Source organism: Labrus bergylta, chromosome 12 (assembly GCF_963930695.1).
Source record: "Labrus bergylta chromosome 12, fLabBer1.1, whole genome shotgun sequence".
NCBI classification, from domain to species: Eukaryota; Metazoa; Chordata; class Actinopteri; order Labriformes; family Labridae; genus Labrus; species Labrus bergylta.
Window position 1 is genome coordinate 25231134 of NC_089206.1, and position 15499 is coordinate 25246632.

Genomic DNA, 15499 nt, shown 5'->3' on the forward strand with positions numbered 1-15499 from the left:
TGTATTGTAAGAAAGGCTAGAAGCAGGATACAACTTATTCCCACGTGTAGACTTTAACACAGTGAGTGAACATGCAAAACACAATTCACACAGTTGTGTTCATCTTTATTTGTAACATGCAGCAGACACCTTCCTTCTTGCTGTCATGTTCAAACTTACATTATAAGATTTTTTTACACGTTAATTTAATTTTTATTTTACTTAATGATATGGTTACTGGAAATTGAACTACTGCTTGTGTTGTTCATTTTTTACAGTTTTAAATGATTTATTATTTTTATTCTGGGTTTTTTTCGGAAGGCATCTCTTGACCCCCCTCTTGATGGCTCCTGACCCCCACTTAAGGATCCGCTGGGCTAGAGGAAACTTGTTTAGATCTGATTTCATTAGATGACAAGATGCATGAATTGTTTTTCCCAAAATTTTACAAAAATATAATTTATAAGATGCACAAAATGTATCAACATCAGCATGAGTTTATAATGGAAAGGACATTTAAATGCATCCGTATGAATATCAGAAATGCACATGTATGAATAAACAATAAACAATAAACAATAATGTAAACATGCATGCATACATTGTTTAAAATGTACTTCACAGCAAACATTCTCAAAGAATAACTTCATTACCTCATATATGAAATTTATAGTTTATATACAATCCTGAAATACATGTTTCAGTTCCTCGTAGCTTTTAATTGACATCAAAAATAAAATATAAAATATAAAATATTTTAAAATATATTTAAAAGAATAATATAGATGTGGTTGGTTGGTTGTATTCTTTTAAGGGTACATTAGCAGCGATAGAAGGTGTACTTGTCCCCCTGTAGTTGTGAGCTTATGCATCTTCTTGCCTGGCAGCAGTTTGTGTTGATCATGAATGTCTGTTTTTCAGGCCAACATTTTTTTTCTATGCCAAGGACCACCATAAAGTCAGGAACCATGGATGTCTTTTTTTCTATTTTCCTCCCTCTAGCGGCACCTCTTTGCCCTCATTTCCATCCCCACCTCCAGGATAGCCCTCTGCAGAGCTGCTCCAGCAGGTAACTTAGTAAAGCCTTCCTCTGAGATGTTGTTGATCTTCAGGTACCCCCCCGGCCTGTGAAGAGCCACTTTGTGGAGGTGGGAGAAGAGCAGCGGTAGGTCTTTTGTCAGCGTGTAGTGAGACACCAGCCTCAGCTCAGTTGGGACATCTGTCTCCTCAGAGTACTCAAAAATGACTGACATGTATTTTGAAAGGTCCCGACCCCTGGCTTTGGCTCGGCCCACCTCCTCTCCGACAAGCTGCACGGCTGTGTCGGAGCTGAAGGTGTTGGACTCAAAGTCACAAAGTTCTCCATCTTCGTCTTCGTCTTCATTGTTGTCTGGCTCTGGAGGCTTGGGTTTGATGTTGAGGCCCGGAGAACAGATCACCATGATGAAGTCGCTCTCCTGGATCTGCCGACAGTACCAGGCCATACTGCCCTCCCCGGCCACGCTCAGAGAGTCCCACAGATCCAGACACACCTGGGAAGAAAAAGGAACAAAAGTGTGTAAACTTCATGATCTGTTAAATCCCACCGATAACTTAAATGAAGAAATTAAACAAAGTAATAGACAATATGACTATTAAATTAGATCCATGCTACGTCCATTACCTGAGTGGCCATGTACTGTTGTATAAAAGACCCTAACTGCATGACAGCTTTGATAAGAGCGGGGCCATCATTGCTGCTGTAGCAAATCAGAAGACGAGGAGGGGTCTGTCGACCTTGGGGCAATGCCAACATCTCCTCCTGTGTCCCACTCTCTTGATCCTGCGTGATGAGATCTGCACGGATGACGCAAAGAGAAAAACGATATGTTATTAACATTTTTGAAATGCAAACAGTCAATTTACATAAAGGATGTTTGTTTGTTTGTGTACCTGGCTTTATGTTCAGTCTCTTCATGTGCAGTTGGGGCCTCCTTCTAGTGAGAGCAGCCAGTAAAACTACAAGTATGGCTGCCACAGCCAGGCCGAGTGGAAGCATCAGAGCCATGGAGGGAGAGACCGAGAGTGGAGGGGTTCCTCCTGAGGGTAAATGAACAATTTAGTAACAGATCTGCTTCAAGGAATATTTGGACCTTTAGGAATCACAATTATCTATTGTACAATGAGAAGGTACCAGTGTCATGTCTTTAGGCCAACAGAACTGGGGGTAATTTAGCTTAGCTTAGCATAAGAACTGGAGGCAAAAGAAAATGATTTAAAAAAAAAAAAAGAAAGACATCAGAAAAGACAAAATAAAAGTATTCTTCAAAATGGTGTGGTATTGCTTTGTTAAGGTTAAAAAACAATTGGGATTAAATACATGTGCACACAAGATTCTGTTCAAAACATAGGCTGTTCATCCAACTCACACTTTGTACATCCACAAAGATAAATAAGTACAACAAAATCAAACCCAATACCTTTTCTTATTCGTAGCACCTGGACATTGAATTTTCTCCTCACTGCATCCACCTCGTCAGCTGCAATCTGTGACACAAGAATGTTCAAAAGGAAAGATCCTTTTTGAGTTAGGATATTGTTTTATGACCCGACCTCTTCCCCAATGACACTTGGGATCGACTCCAGCTCCCAAGTCCCCAAACTGGATAAGCGGTACAGATGATGAATGGAGGGGAATTATAGTTAAAGAGGACATATCCCCCTTTTCCACCTTTTCAAACAGTCTCCTGTGGTCTAAATGAAACATCTGTGCTGTGCTTTGGTTAAAATATAACATGAATCAAGCACCAGAGGAGGTTTGTGACCCTGTATAAACCAGCTCTCTCAGAACGCTCCGTTTTGGTGTGTGTGTCTCTTTAAATGCAATGACCCCCCCCCTGAGTTTTCCTCAAAATAATTTGTTTTCAATCATGTCACAGTTTTTCTACTGTGTTGCAATTAAAAGTTCAATTTAGAGCAAAACTATGCTTTTTTTGTATTTTATTTTGATATACAACAACCTTTTTATAGAATCAGAATCAGCTTTATTGGCCAGGTATACCCACACATAACAATAAACACAAAATAGGCAAAGGCTGATATATACAATATAAAATGTAATATGTACATTTAATATTAGTTATTCAGCACAAAGCCAAAGTTTTTAAGCATAAAATCTATATAGTTGGTTGTAGTTTTATGAATGTGTTCTCATAAACATGATTTTACCTCACAGGTGTAGTTGGTTTCTTCTTGAAGGTCGGTCAGCTGAAAGCTGTGATGAGTTTTGTTCTTGTAGGAATTCTAAAGGAAATTAAATGAATGATCAAAACCATTGAAAAATATATGAACTTCTAAACATTCCCATGATATAAATAACAGACTAGAGTTATTAACAAAACTGCAGATCTAGATCTAAAGTAGAAGTTGAGAGCACTCACAGGGGTTATGTCTGTGTATTTCTTCTTGCCGTTAGCGTAACACAGAGAGAAGTAGCTTCTGATGCCCAGGTTTGGAGGAGCGAGGTTAAAAGTGACTGTGATGGCACTCCCTTCCTGCTCCACCTGGATGTGTTGTGGATACCAGTCTACAAAATAAAACATGGACAGATGAAAAGATAATCTTAAGAAGAAACATCAAATCATCAGAAGACAGCACCTGACGTTTCTTTGGAAACGCTGAGGAATTAAACCAAAGATATTTTAATCACCATTTTTGCACTGCTCCAGACTGTTCTTCTGTGCACATGCTGCAAAAAACAAAATGTGCATATGACTAAGAATTCATCAATGTTTGGACAATATTATTACTGAAAGACATGAAGAAGAGGAGCTGTTTGGAAGCCAGAATATATGGGATTTTATAATAACTACATGTAATATAAACTAGATGACAGAAACATGATTATGTCTTTGATATGTACCCTGAAGAAACACAAACTCTCTGAATTCTACTGAAACTGTGTGTGTGTGTGTGTGTGTGTGTGTGTGTGTGTGTGTGTGTGTGTGTGTGTGTGTGTGTGTGTGATTAAGAGATAATATCCAGCCTAGAGCTCAAAGGTGTCTCACAGCGTGTGGAGAAGATCTTGCTGTGGTAGAACTTCTCCCACTCCTCAGGCACTGGCAGAGCCATGACGGTAACAGCATACTGAGTCCCCAGGGAGAGGCCGGGGAAAGGGTCTGACTTGTACACCTGCAGAATACAGCAGAAATAATGACTGTGGTTGTTTTTAGACAAACTTTATTTTTCTGTTTCATAAGGTGATACGTCATCACTTTTCATCACAAGATATTGTGAGCAGCGTGTGATGTCGTGTATGAAATGGTATGTAAAGACCTTCAGGACATTCTTGTAACAAGACTCTACAAAAATTAGAGGCTTCTCTTCAAGTAGATACGACTTTCTGATGATCGACAGGGGGAAATGTGCAGCTGCTTTGTCATAGTAGGATGATGTCACTGTGATGTCATCAAAAGTATACAATCATTTTACAGTTACAAAGCTGAAATGTACGAGTTTGTCCAAAATCTAAAAGATGAAAATGTCTTCTTCTCTGAAGGTTTTTGGTAAGCAGCAGAACAATAAGGATTCAAATTCATTCAGTGATGAAAGAAAATGTCAAACTAGGGATAAACAAAATAAAAGGATTAACATTGTTGTTTATCTAAACTCTAAATAAGATAGGAACATGAGTGAGGGAGCACTCCCAAGAAGAAGAAAAGACCAAACGAGCGGGGGCCCTCCTACCCTTTGAGCGTGTGACACTGTGAGAGAGAGGTTACGGTGGAAGAGAAAGAGCTGACAGGCAACACTCGACCCTCCCAAAGCCTGTAATGACACCTGAAAGCCCCGCAGGAAGGCGATGCCTGCAGCATAAACAAAAGGAACAGAGTGAAATCACAGACTCAGCTGCAGTCCATCTTTCAAGTTGTTAATATTATTCAGTGTCAAATACGTGTGTGTGCGCTGCATGTGCTACCATGTTGAAGTTCACAGTCAATTAAACTACAAAGATGAAAGTTTGTCATCTGTCAACCCCTGAGTCGTACACACTGATTTAATAAAAGAGATGTCTGTCAAACTCTTTCATAATTATTACAAAGTGTGCCACCCTGAAAGTAATCTTGCTCATGTCAAACCCGGGCAGATACATCACTTCAGGGTTGATATGTTTGTCTTTTTAAAAAGTCTCAAAACTGGGGGGAGACTTTAAAACTAAAACAAACCACCGCATGACTTTTAGCAAGACACGTTTATGATGTGTGTATTTGAGTGTTAATCTGTTACAACGTACCATAGTAACTGGGCTTCCAGGAAACAACAACAGTGTCAGATTGGGGGTTTTGCTCATGTACAAACTCCACCTTCACATCATTTGGTGCTTGGACGTAGTGCTGGCAGATTTGAGGGTCTTCTTCTCCGAGCAGCTCAAAACACGGCCAGGGAATACAACCTGCGGAGCAATACATCAGAGTGTAAAAGGGATTCAAAGGTTTTCAGTACATTATGATTTCTAAACTACTTCTGTATTTCTAAAATACTGGATATTGAGTATTCAGTTATGTCTGTTCTGATGGCTCTGTGAGGCTGTGTCTATGTGCTAATGTTAGCATGAATGATCACTGTTTCAATGCTAACCCGGCGTTCAGCTACTCAAGCGCTCAGTGTTCACTAAGTTGTTCAGTGTGTTCAAGCTTTAGGTCGTAATGTGCTAACAACACGGAAAACAAAAATAAATATATATTATTGCCTAAAAGTCATAAACTAATATACTATTACGAACACAAATTATTATGCAAAACATGAATAAATAAATGAGATTCATGGGGTGCAGATGGACCTAGGGGTTAGGTCGCACCCTCGTGTTAGGAGGCAATAGTCCTCCAAGCGGGCAGCCTGGGTTCAAGTCAAACCTGCGGCTCCTTCGCCGCCATTTGGACAAACAGATAAGTGCAGCTCAACTCCTCACAGGAGCCTAAATATTAACCAACTGGAACAAATGTTGATTTTTGAATCGCAAACACATGTAGGTCTACTGATGTCAAAAGGCTGGATGTTGGGTTTGGATTAGGGCTGGAAGTTTGACAAATATTGGATATAAGATAACCACAACTTTCATTTTTTATCAGATGTAAAGTCTTCACACAATAAGTGTTTTCATCACCTCGGCCATAACTTATCTAAGCGTCCTTTGTTTGCTCTTAAGGCAAGCCAAATCCTGAGAACAAGAGCAAACAATGTGACACCGGCTCATAACAATGCATATACTGTCATGTGGCTTCAAGTTAAGGACATGCGGGATGGAGACCTGGAGGGTATGAAGAGAACATGTCACTGCTGCAGCTCTGTGTTTGAGAATCATAAAGTCAATGCTGGGACACTTTCTCAGTATAAGTAAACTGTGAAGCAGAAGCAAACATATGTTGGTTTAGCCTGTGAGAGTGCAGCCTGTTTAAATCAGACTTACTTCCAAATGCATTAATGGACTTAAAGCCCAGAGCCCTCTTGACGTCAGCTCGGGTTATCCTGCAGTATTCACACCCAGGTCCCCCCTGCAGAGGAGAAAACAAAAGGGATTCAGTCCTAGAATTTCCATCTGTTTTTTTTGCCTTGCACATTAAAAGTTTTTGTGTCTGTGTTAAATCAGGAGAGGAATCTGACGTTTTAAGGTCACTGGAACATGGCAACAACAATGATGAATGAACATATTGTAAAGGAGACATACAAAAAAACTTTGAAATGTTTTGAATTTAAGCATCACATTGGTCCATGGTTAAAACAATTTCAGAACAGTGTATGCTCTCGGAGTAATAGTTACATGTATGGGGCAATAATGTATAAGAGCATTGGAATCAATCAATCAATCTTAATCTGTATACTGACAATTCTTAACAAATGTTATCTGAGGATACCTTACTAAAAAGAGCAGGTAAGGCCGAGCTCTTTTTTATATAATCTACAAAGAGCCAACATTAATCCACTATGAGCACAGCACTAAGCGTCATTCAGCAAAGTTACAGTGGCAATGAAAAACGGCCTTTAGGAGGCAGAAACCTCGAGCAGAACCAGACTCATGTTGAACCGCCGTCTGCTGAAACTGTGTCGGGGTGGTGAGAGGATAGAGGGAGATGCAGAAAGAGAGAGACAAGAAAGGAAATAAAGGAATAGAAGCAACAAAGAAAAAGAAAAACACAGGGCTATTTAAAAACCAAGAACTATGTGTTTAGAAAAATAGTTCAAATACATTTCTTTTCTCCAAGTCACAATCGTTTTGTGGTAACTCTGTCAGCTAGGTTTGAAAAGCTTTGTCCAGGCAGGGACAGAAACCAAAAGGCTCCTATCCCCACAACCAAGTCTGCATTATATAGTGCAAAATAACAATAAAATATAGATCAGGTCCTACTTGTTCATGCTATGCAACAGCAGAATGCACATTCTCTTCTTAAATAGACAGAAACCTCCAACTTAACCCAACTCTTGGTGGACAGCCATCAGCCTCATCCTATAAGGGTTAAGAGAGAATAAATACTCTCTGCAGCAGGGCTAGAAAATAATGAATTCCTGGCACTTTGCTCTAAATTAATATGTAACAACATAGAGTTTGTAGCTGAAATACACAACGAGTGATTGAGCGGTGTTGATGACCTTTAAATTAGGTGACCGACGAGCGACCCGTGAGACCTTTGTGCTGGAGATGAAGCAGCTTCATTCTCTCCTCAGTTCACCAGTATGTTTCTTTCCACCTGTTCATTGATACTGTGGACATGACATAGTATATGTAGCATTGATTTAAAGGCAAAGAACTGTCAGTATTCAGACTCTTACGCCTTGTCAGCCATCTTGGATTACTGAAGCACCTCTTAAGGCCCTCTCCAGTCCAACAGGAAAAACGTCACGCTGTGAGGGAGTTATCTGAATAAGCAACTTTGAAATATGTCATGGTCAGCTGTCCTTCAATTTTCCAATATTGTTCAACTGCTCCAAATTTAGAGCTTCATCTAAAGTGCTTTTCAGATGGGTGTAGACGATATCGCTAAATTTGGTATCAATAGGACAGAGGGCCAGAATCATTTATATTGATACCTCATTCTTTTTATTACTGTTGTTGTATGGAAGTCCAGTCAATCAATTAAAGATTAGCTGTATAGCAGCATTTCTATGTATCATGGCTCCTCTTGTCACAACAGTTACGCGTCAGAATAAACTGTGGAGCTTCACAAGTTTATATGGTTTACATTTACCCACAATGACAAACAGAAGCAGAAAAGCAAACACTTGAATGAATTAAGATGACAGACAGCTCGACTCTTTGAAGCAATGCAAACGGCTACAAAGAAGAAGAGAAAAACATGATCGTTTCTACTACATGTAGCCTTCTCATACTGATCTTTTGGTTATTATTGTTAGCAGGTGTTCAGAGGTGAGAATGATGCAGGGACTGTATGTCTCTCAAACCCTCATTTTAAGACTTTATTCAAGACATTTCTGTTATAATTTAGGAGTAAAAAACAAGTGCTGCACTGTGGCTTGAAGAAAAAAAATGAAAATGTGCAGTTATCTCCATCAGTCCTGTTCAGGGACAGAAACCAAAAATCGCCCTGTTCAAAAGTTCAACCAAGGCAGCCTTATATGTATAGTACAAAATAACACTAAAAGCTACCTTATGACACTTCACATATAGACCAGGTCCTCATTATTCTAGCTAAGCAATGGTTGTATGCAAATTCTCTTTTTAAATAAGCAGAAAACTCAAACTAAACCGGACTCTTGGTGGACAGTCATCTGTACACGTGGTTAAACCCTCTCTGTAATTCTAGCTCGTCTTCCCACACTGGAATGTGGCTGATAGGAGTAAATGCTCTTTCGCCTCAAGATGTAACTGCATGGCCTACAAATCACTGATATACATGCCTGCTAGGAACTAACAAACCCTAAAACTAGTCTTCTGTGGGGGTTTGCACGTTCACACTTGTTTTCCCAAAATAACTTTTTAAACTGCTGTTCCTAACAGCAAACTCAGAAACAGTGAAGGACAGTAATGGTTCATGTGCACACTTCAGTTCGCCCCATAAAGACTGTTTTAGTGTTGTTGTGAAGAGCTAAACAGAGGGAGCTAGGAAATAGAAGATGATTTATCTGACTGACTCAATAACAACTAAAGCAGATGGAAGCTAACAACAATGGCTGTCATGTGTCTTAACAGTCCCATTAACTGTGAAGTAGTTACAACATGCATACCGAAGTCTGTTGAAACATATATGGCGATAGAAAACAGTTCAAGTGAGGGAGGCCGGTAGCCTAGCAGTTAGTGTGCGCGCCCAATGTACAGAGGCTTAGCCTGGCCAGGGTTCAAGGGCATCATATTCAAAATAGGCAAATATTATTCCAAAAGCAGTCACTTTATTTTTTAGTTTTAACATTTTGTAAGTTGTCTCTGTGCTATTTCCAATATTTTTTCTTATTTAAATGTTTTTGAAAATCTTCACAGTCTGCTCTTATTTACATTACATTACAGTGTCCCAACGTTTTTATGAAAATGTGTTAGTTCTTCCCCCATTAAGAAAAAAATAAAAATAGTTTTTTGTCTGTTTTCTCTGTCTATGTTTGTAAGCCCTCTGGGCTTTATATGGACAAAGATTTCAAATGTTTGATGGTAAATATGGAGACTCCACAGCAGTAAAAGATTTAACACTGCCGGACATGAAGTATCATGAGATAAGGTTATTTAGTTTACTAAGCGATGTTCAGCTGAAATAAAGCCTTTGATTTAAAAAACATGTGCACATGCTTTTTATCAATGGCTCAAACCATCTTTCAGCACCTTCAAATAAACATGGCTGAAGAAACATTACAGACGTAATGATAGCCTTCCTGTAATGCACATTCATGATGTTCTTTCCAGTTCAGTGTCTGCGGCTCCTGGTTTCTGTCCTGAAACACTTACAACCTGAAGAAGTACAAACAAATATTTAGTGGAGATGATATCAATTATGTGTCTAGGATCCTGTGATGATGGCGTGATATCAGAATGAGAGTCAACATGCTTTGATGTGGAAACCTTACTTCTAACTCAGTAAACATCACCGGAGATGAGGAGCAGACAACTGGAACATACTCACCCTGCAGGTTTAGAGACCATAACTCGAACAACAGGTGGAGAAAATGAGAGAGAAAGAAATGTGGCGTCTGCTTCAGGCATGAGAGCATAAGAGTCTGTGTGTGTGTGTGTGTGTGTGTGTGTGTGTGTGTGTGTGTGTGTGTGTGTGTGTGTGTGTGTGTGTGTGTGTGTGTGTGTGTGTGTGTGTGTGTGTGTGTGTGTGTGTGTGTGCGCTTCTTTGTGTGGTTCACAATGGTAGCTGAACTGTCAGGTTAGGTAATGGCCATCAGGAAGTCTTTGTAACCTAAATGGCTTCTTGCACGCAAGCTGATGAGAGAACATAAACAGCGTGCTTAGCTCTCCTGGAACAATGTAGAAGTTCTCCACGACACACTTGACACACACAATCTAATCAATTTTCCACACACACACACGACTACATCTGAAGGCTCATTTGGTTCAGCCGACGTGAACACATTCACACACTCTTTTATTTCTCTTTGCTGCTCCTGTTTGACTCTGATTTTGCAATATTAATATTGACAAAAGGAAAACAAACATCAACACCTGAAAATGTGTTTTAATGATATAAAACTCTTTGTGGTTAGACTCACTTAAGAGATGAAAGAAACTTGATACAGATGTATGTAAAGGTATGTAAAGTCCTTCATACTGCACACGTTGACCTTAAGAGTCCAGCAGCAGTTTGCAAATTAACATCTTTGTCCATTTATGGTCTCTAAAGAACCCCCTGACAGAGGCTGTAAACGGAGCACCGAGACACAAACATGCGATGGTTATCATGATCCTATTGCCTGGAGCTCCTTGTTTGAGTCTTTGTGTACAATATTTCTGACTTTTATCACAGAAGTGAAGCAGCTTAAAGTCAAACATGTACAGGAAGGGAGCCATATTGTCTGACTCTCAGTGTCTTATAGTTTGTCATTAAATCTTCAAATCCACCAGAACACTTAAACACAAGCCTGCTGATAGCAGATTAAATTCATATTGAAAACCAACAGGGTACCCCGTGGAAAGCCTAAACACGTTCTCAGGTGCGCACGGTTGCAGGAACATACCATGAAAAAAAATCTAAACTCCGTGGCACACTGAAAATAACTTAACAGTATTTTTTTTGTGAGCGAACAAGACGTTTCGCCCGTAGCTTCCTCACGTTCGCCCAGCACCCAGTGTGCCATGGAGTTTTGATTTCTATTTCATATTGAACACCCTTTTGATAATCACCATAAAGAACCCACTGCCCTACTTTATATCTGCACATGTTAATGACACATTTCTGGCTTTGCATACAAAAAGTAAACAAAGAATTTTCTGAATAGAATCAAGTACAAGAAGCATTTCAAATTACATTTCCTCAACCAACCAACCGGCTAATGGATCAAGATGTAAAAAAAAACAAGGGCAGTGTAGATAAATGAAGTAAATCCTGGAAAGAACATATTGTTATCTATTTGATTGGAAAATGCGTCAATTTGAATTCTTACAGTTCTACATTTACTACCATGAGGAGTTTATAGCCCTGGTTATGAATAGAAATAATCTTCACACATCCATTTTATAAGACAGGTGCGTAGGTGATCAATGTGTGCATCAAAAACATAAAGGTAAACTCCAGCACACACGATTCGGTACTAGACCTTCATCAGTTTGCCTTTGGGTGTGCCTGATGGAGGTCTACAAACAAAACATCGCAGATAAGTGTTAGTTTGCAGTTAGACAATGGGCTGGAGTTAATGAATTTCCAATTGAATCCTGATGCCATAATATGTCCTAAAAAAAAGAGAAGGGATCATCAGGGGGAGAAGATTGACTCATTATGTTTTATTTAATGCCTGTCACGGCTGCCGCAGGTTTGTTTGTTGTTAGCTTGCTGCTGAAGAGCCAATGTTTACATTTACCAAAATCTAAATTTCACAACGAGTGGTACACAACCCAGTAAAAAGACAATGGAAGATCATTTTCACCACACAAGTACACACAGGACGGGATCAGCAAAGAGAAAAGATGTTTGACTTTTTCCACAGGGGCTACCAAAATCTACAAAACAGTAAGTTCCTCACATTAGCTTAATTTACAAAAGCTCTTACATGAAAAAAAAAGTAATCAAGCTGTTTCATACAATGTTCTTCTTGCCTGTGTGTTATATCCAGTCGCTTGTTGATACTGTGCTTTCATATATATATATATATATATATATATATATATATATATATATATATATATCAAGTATACCCTGTGTAAATGTCTCTCTGAGTCATGACTGTCTGTGTTGTTGTCAGGCCGTGTTAACATCATGTTTACATTGACAGGACGGCTCTATGTATAAAGCTGTTTTGGTCAAGGACTAGAGCAGGGGTGCCCAAACAGTCGATCGCGATCGACATGTTTAGTCAATATAAAATACAATTGTAAAATAGAAAAGTGATTTCAAGCATGGTAAATGTTTTACCAAAAAGTCATATATAGAAACTATGCTACGAGTATTAAGCGCATTTGATGAAGCTGCAGCTACTTTTCTCTGCTCCTCTCTGCTGTCATGACTGTGAGCATCGCGGGGCACGAGACACACACACAGACAGACACACACACACACACACACACACAAACACACAGACACAGACACAGACACAGACACAGACACAGACACACAGACACACAGACACAGACACACACACACACACACACACACAGACACACACACAGACACAGACACAGACACACACACACACAGACACACAGACACAGACACAGACACACAGACACAGACACACAGACACAGACACACACACACACACACACAGACACACAGACACAGACACAGACACACAGACACAGACACACACACACAGACACACAGACACACACACACAGACACACAGACACACACACACAGACACAGACACACACACAGACACAGACACACACACACAAACACACACAAACACACACACACACACACACACACACACACACACACACAGAGGCGGGACATGTGATCCGGTCAAACGGTCGGTTCGACTTCGTGTCTGCAGCTAATTTAACAAAAGCAACATCATCTCCCAGCAGCCTGCTGTAGTCTGTGAACATCTCCACACAGATTAAAGTTGTTTGTTGTAAACTAAATTAAGGGAAAAACATATGTGATATAAATACAAACGTAATATTAAAATGTAGCCTACCCTAAAATAAGAGTTTTTAAAAAAGTATGTCGATATTGCATTATTTTTTACAGAACTCTCATTTATTATATCTGAAATTGTTTTCTGTTTGTTGTGAGTATTAAATGCGTTTGTAGGCTGTTGGTAAAGGCTATGGCTCACTATGTGGACTGGTAGATCTCGGCAGACTGGCAACTTTAAAAGTAGATCTTGGTTCAAAAAAGGTTGGGCACCCCTGGACTAGAGAAAAGAAGAACATACTCACTGCTTGTTTGGATGTCACGTAAGTGTCTTTAGTTCACGGCCATTCCGTGTCATTTTTTAACGAGCGCTAACATTAGCCTGTTTACACAACAATGCAGACCACAGGCAATCACAGCTCTTGCCAAGGACAATTTTGGACGCGGCTTGCGCTTCATGTTGCTTAATTATGGTGCATTCTGATTCATAACTCCTTCGTGCGAACGCAAGGGGAGTGGGGTTGGAGGTGTGTCTCTGGAGGAGAGCAAAGGTGTCGCCAAACAGCAGTTTGTTTTGGTTTCATGCTGGTGCTCAAAGTGCGATAGCTACTGGATCAAAAGGTCACACATTCTTCCTTTAATGTCACATTTTTTCCATGTGTGAAAACAGCTGATGCCTCATCACAAATGTTGCTCTGCCTTTTATAGTTGAAGAAAGATTTTTCCTCATTGAGTCTTAAAACAGCATAAATATATCATCATGCATCTGTTAACTTCTGACCTCTCAAAATAAAAACAGCTGACTTTATACACTGATATCTATGGAGACTCTTAAGTGACAAAAAGTAAAAGAAAATATGTTGTAACCACAGCAAATGTATATTTTTTTACTTTTTGGAACTTCAGAGGCTCCGTAGATATCACTGAACTAATTTAAGAGGATAATTAAAAAAGGAGGTGATTGATCTTTATGAAAGTCCACTAACTTTTTTAAATGGTTGTGATTTCCTCATGCTGCTTCCTTGGTCACGTCTTTCTTGTCAAAAGACATTTTTCATTTCAATGGGTCTTCCTGGGAAAATAAAGGTTAAATAAAACTGTCCTGCTACTTCTTAGGAGACCCTGAACCATAATTTCATCAAGTCCGCCTTATTTATTTTTTTGTTGTTGCTCTGTTTTTTTATTTTCAATAGGGCAGGAATATGCTTTGAGTAATTAACACGAAAGAGAAAAAATGATAGATGAGTGGTTTAAAGGTGTATAGCTGCATAATAGTGTCATGTAATGTCTTTTTTCTCAGTAAGTTATATCATCCCAACAGGTCTAAAGTGCAGTAGAAACTACTTCAATCGGGTATTGTTTGAATCAAAAAACATTCCTGATGTAATCGTCATCTAACTATAGTGATGTGTTGCACAACAAAGAGGATAGCAGCCAATATCAACATCATTTTAGCGGTGAGAACATGAATTAATCTTCTGTTGGTTTCAGTTATTAAACCACAAACTCGTCCTGGTTGGTTGTTGGAGCTCGGCAGCTCCTCCACTTAATATGACAGAAAACAAACAATGTAAACATGAAGCCGGAGGAGAAGAAGCGTGTTAAAGTTAAGGTCAGCAGTAATCTATAAGTGTTTCAAACCAGTCTCCTAAATAAGAAATAAAACCTGTGTGTAAAACGGAAATGAACGAAGATGCTTTGAAGTCCCTGTATAGAGGAAAAGCCTACTTGTGTAAACAGAGCAGAACTCAGGTAAAAGTACAATGTGAAATCCATCTTACCTGTTGTATACAGTCCAGACTGCAGTTCTGAGGAGTGATGGCAGCGGCTGTGACATCCTCCTGAACTGAGAGCAGCTGGCCCAGTGTCAAAAGATGGTACAAAACAAGAGCTGCTGCCTTCCACATGCTGCTACAACTGGCACCACATAGTCCAACTGTGAGCTCCAGCCCTCAAACTGACATTTATACACACTCTGCCTGGACTGAGTGGCTACCAGGAGCTTCAGAAAAGTGCAAACCCGTGTCAGAGCGTCCTTGATGGTGCGAGAGAGAGAGAGAAAGTGACAGGACCATGGGAGGAGGGAGAGAGAGACGAGGAGGGGAGTGGTGTCTTTAGGCTACGGGTGGAGGCTCACCGTACATGTTTTAACAGTGACGTTGCCAGACTAGTTCATTCTGAGCAGTACAAGCAGAAGGCAAATGGCAGGTTTGGCTCTCAAACACAGTTCATGGTAAGACGCCTGAGCCAGAGAACGGTGTTCATTTCACAACCAACACAAACACACACATGAATGATTGACGTAT

General features: G+C 39.7%; 1 protein-coding gene across 1 annotated transcript; it reads right to left on the bottom strand.

Moving 5' to 3' along the window:
* Nucleotides 1–88: 88 nt before the first annotated feature.
* si:ch211-207e14.4 (interleukin-17 receptor D) lies at nt 89–15257 on the bottom strand. The gene is made up of 12 exons (XM_020635381.3): nt 14975–15257; nt 6425–6509; nt 5252–5410; nt 4705–4823; nt 4026–4149; nt 3668–3706; nt 3399–3544; nt 3187–3261; nt 2439–2505; nt 1912–2058; nt 1643–1815; nt 89–1511 (listed from the first exon to the last, which is right to left on the bottom strand). The coding sequence occupies exons 1-12, from the start codon at nt 15098–15100 to the stop codon at nt 978–980; spliced, it is 1794 nt and encodes a 597-aa protein (XP_020491037.2). The 5' UTR covers nt 15101–15257; the 3' UTR covers nt 89–977.
* Nucleotides 15258–15499: the final 242 nt, after the last annotated feature.

What these genes read in the sequence shown, in the direction of transcription:
- si:ch211-207e14.4 (XM_020635381.3), bottom strand. Translation starts at nt 15,100, where the DNA reads ATGTGGAAGGCAGCAGCTCTTGTTTTGTACCATCTTTTGACACTGGGC. An exon ending in TCTGGAGCAGTGCAAAAATG is followed by an intron (nt 3,545 to 3,667) that starts GTGATTAAAATA and finishes TTTATTTTGTAG; the next exon opens with ACTGGTATCCACAACACATC. An exon ending in AACAGTACATGGCCACTCAG is followed by an intron (nt 1,512 to 1,642) that starts GTAATGGACGTA and finishes TTTTCTTCCCAG; the next exon opens with GTGTGTCTGGATCTGTGGGA.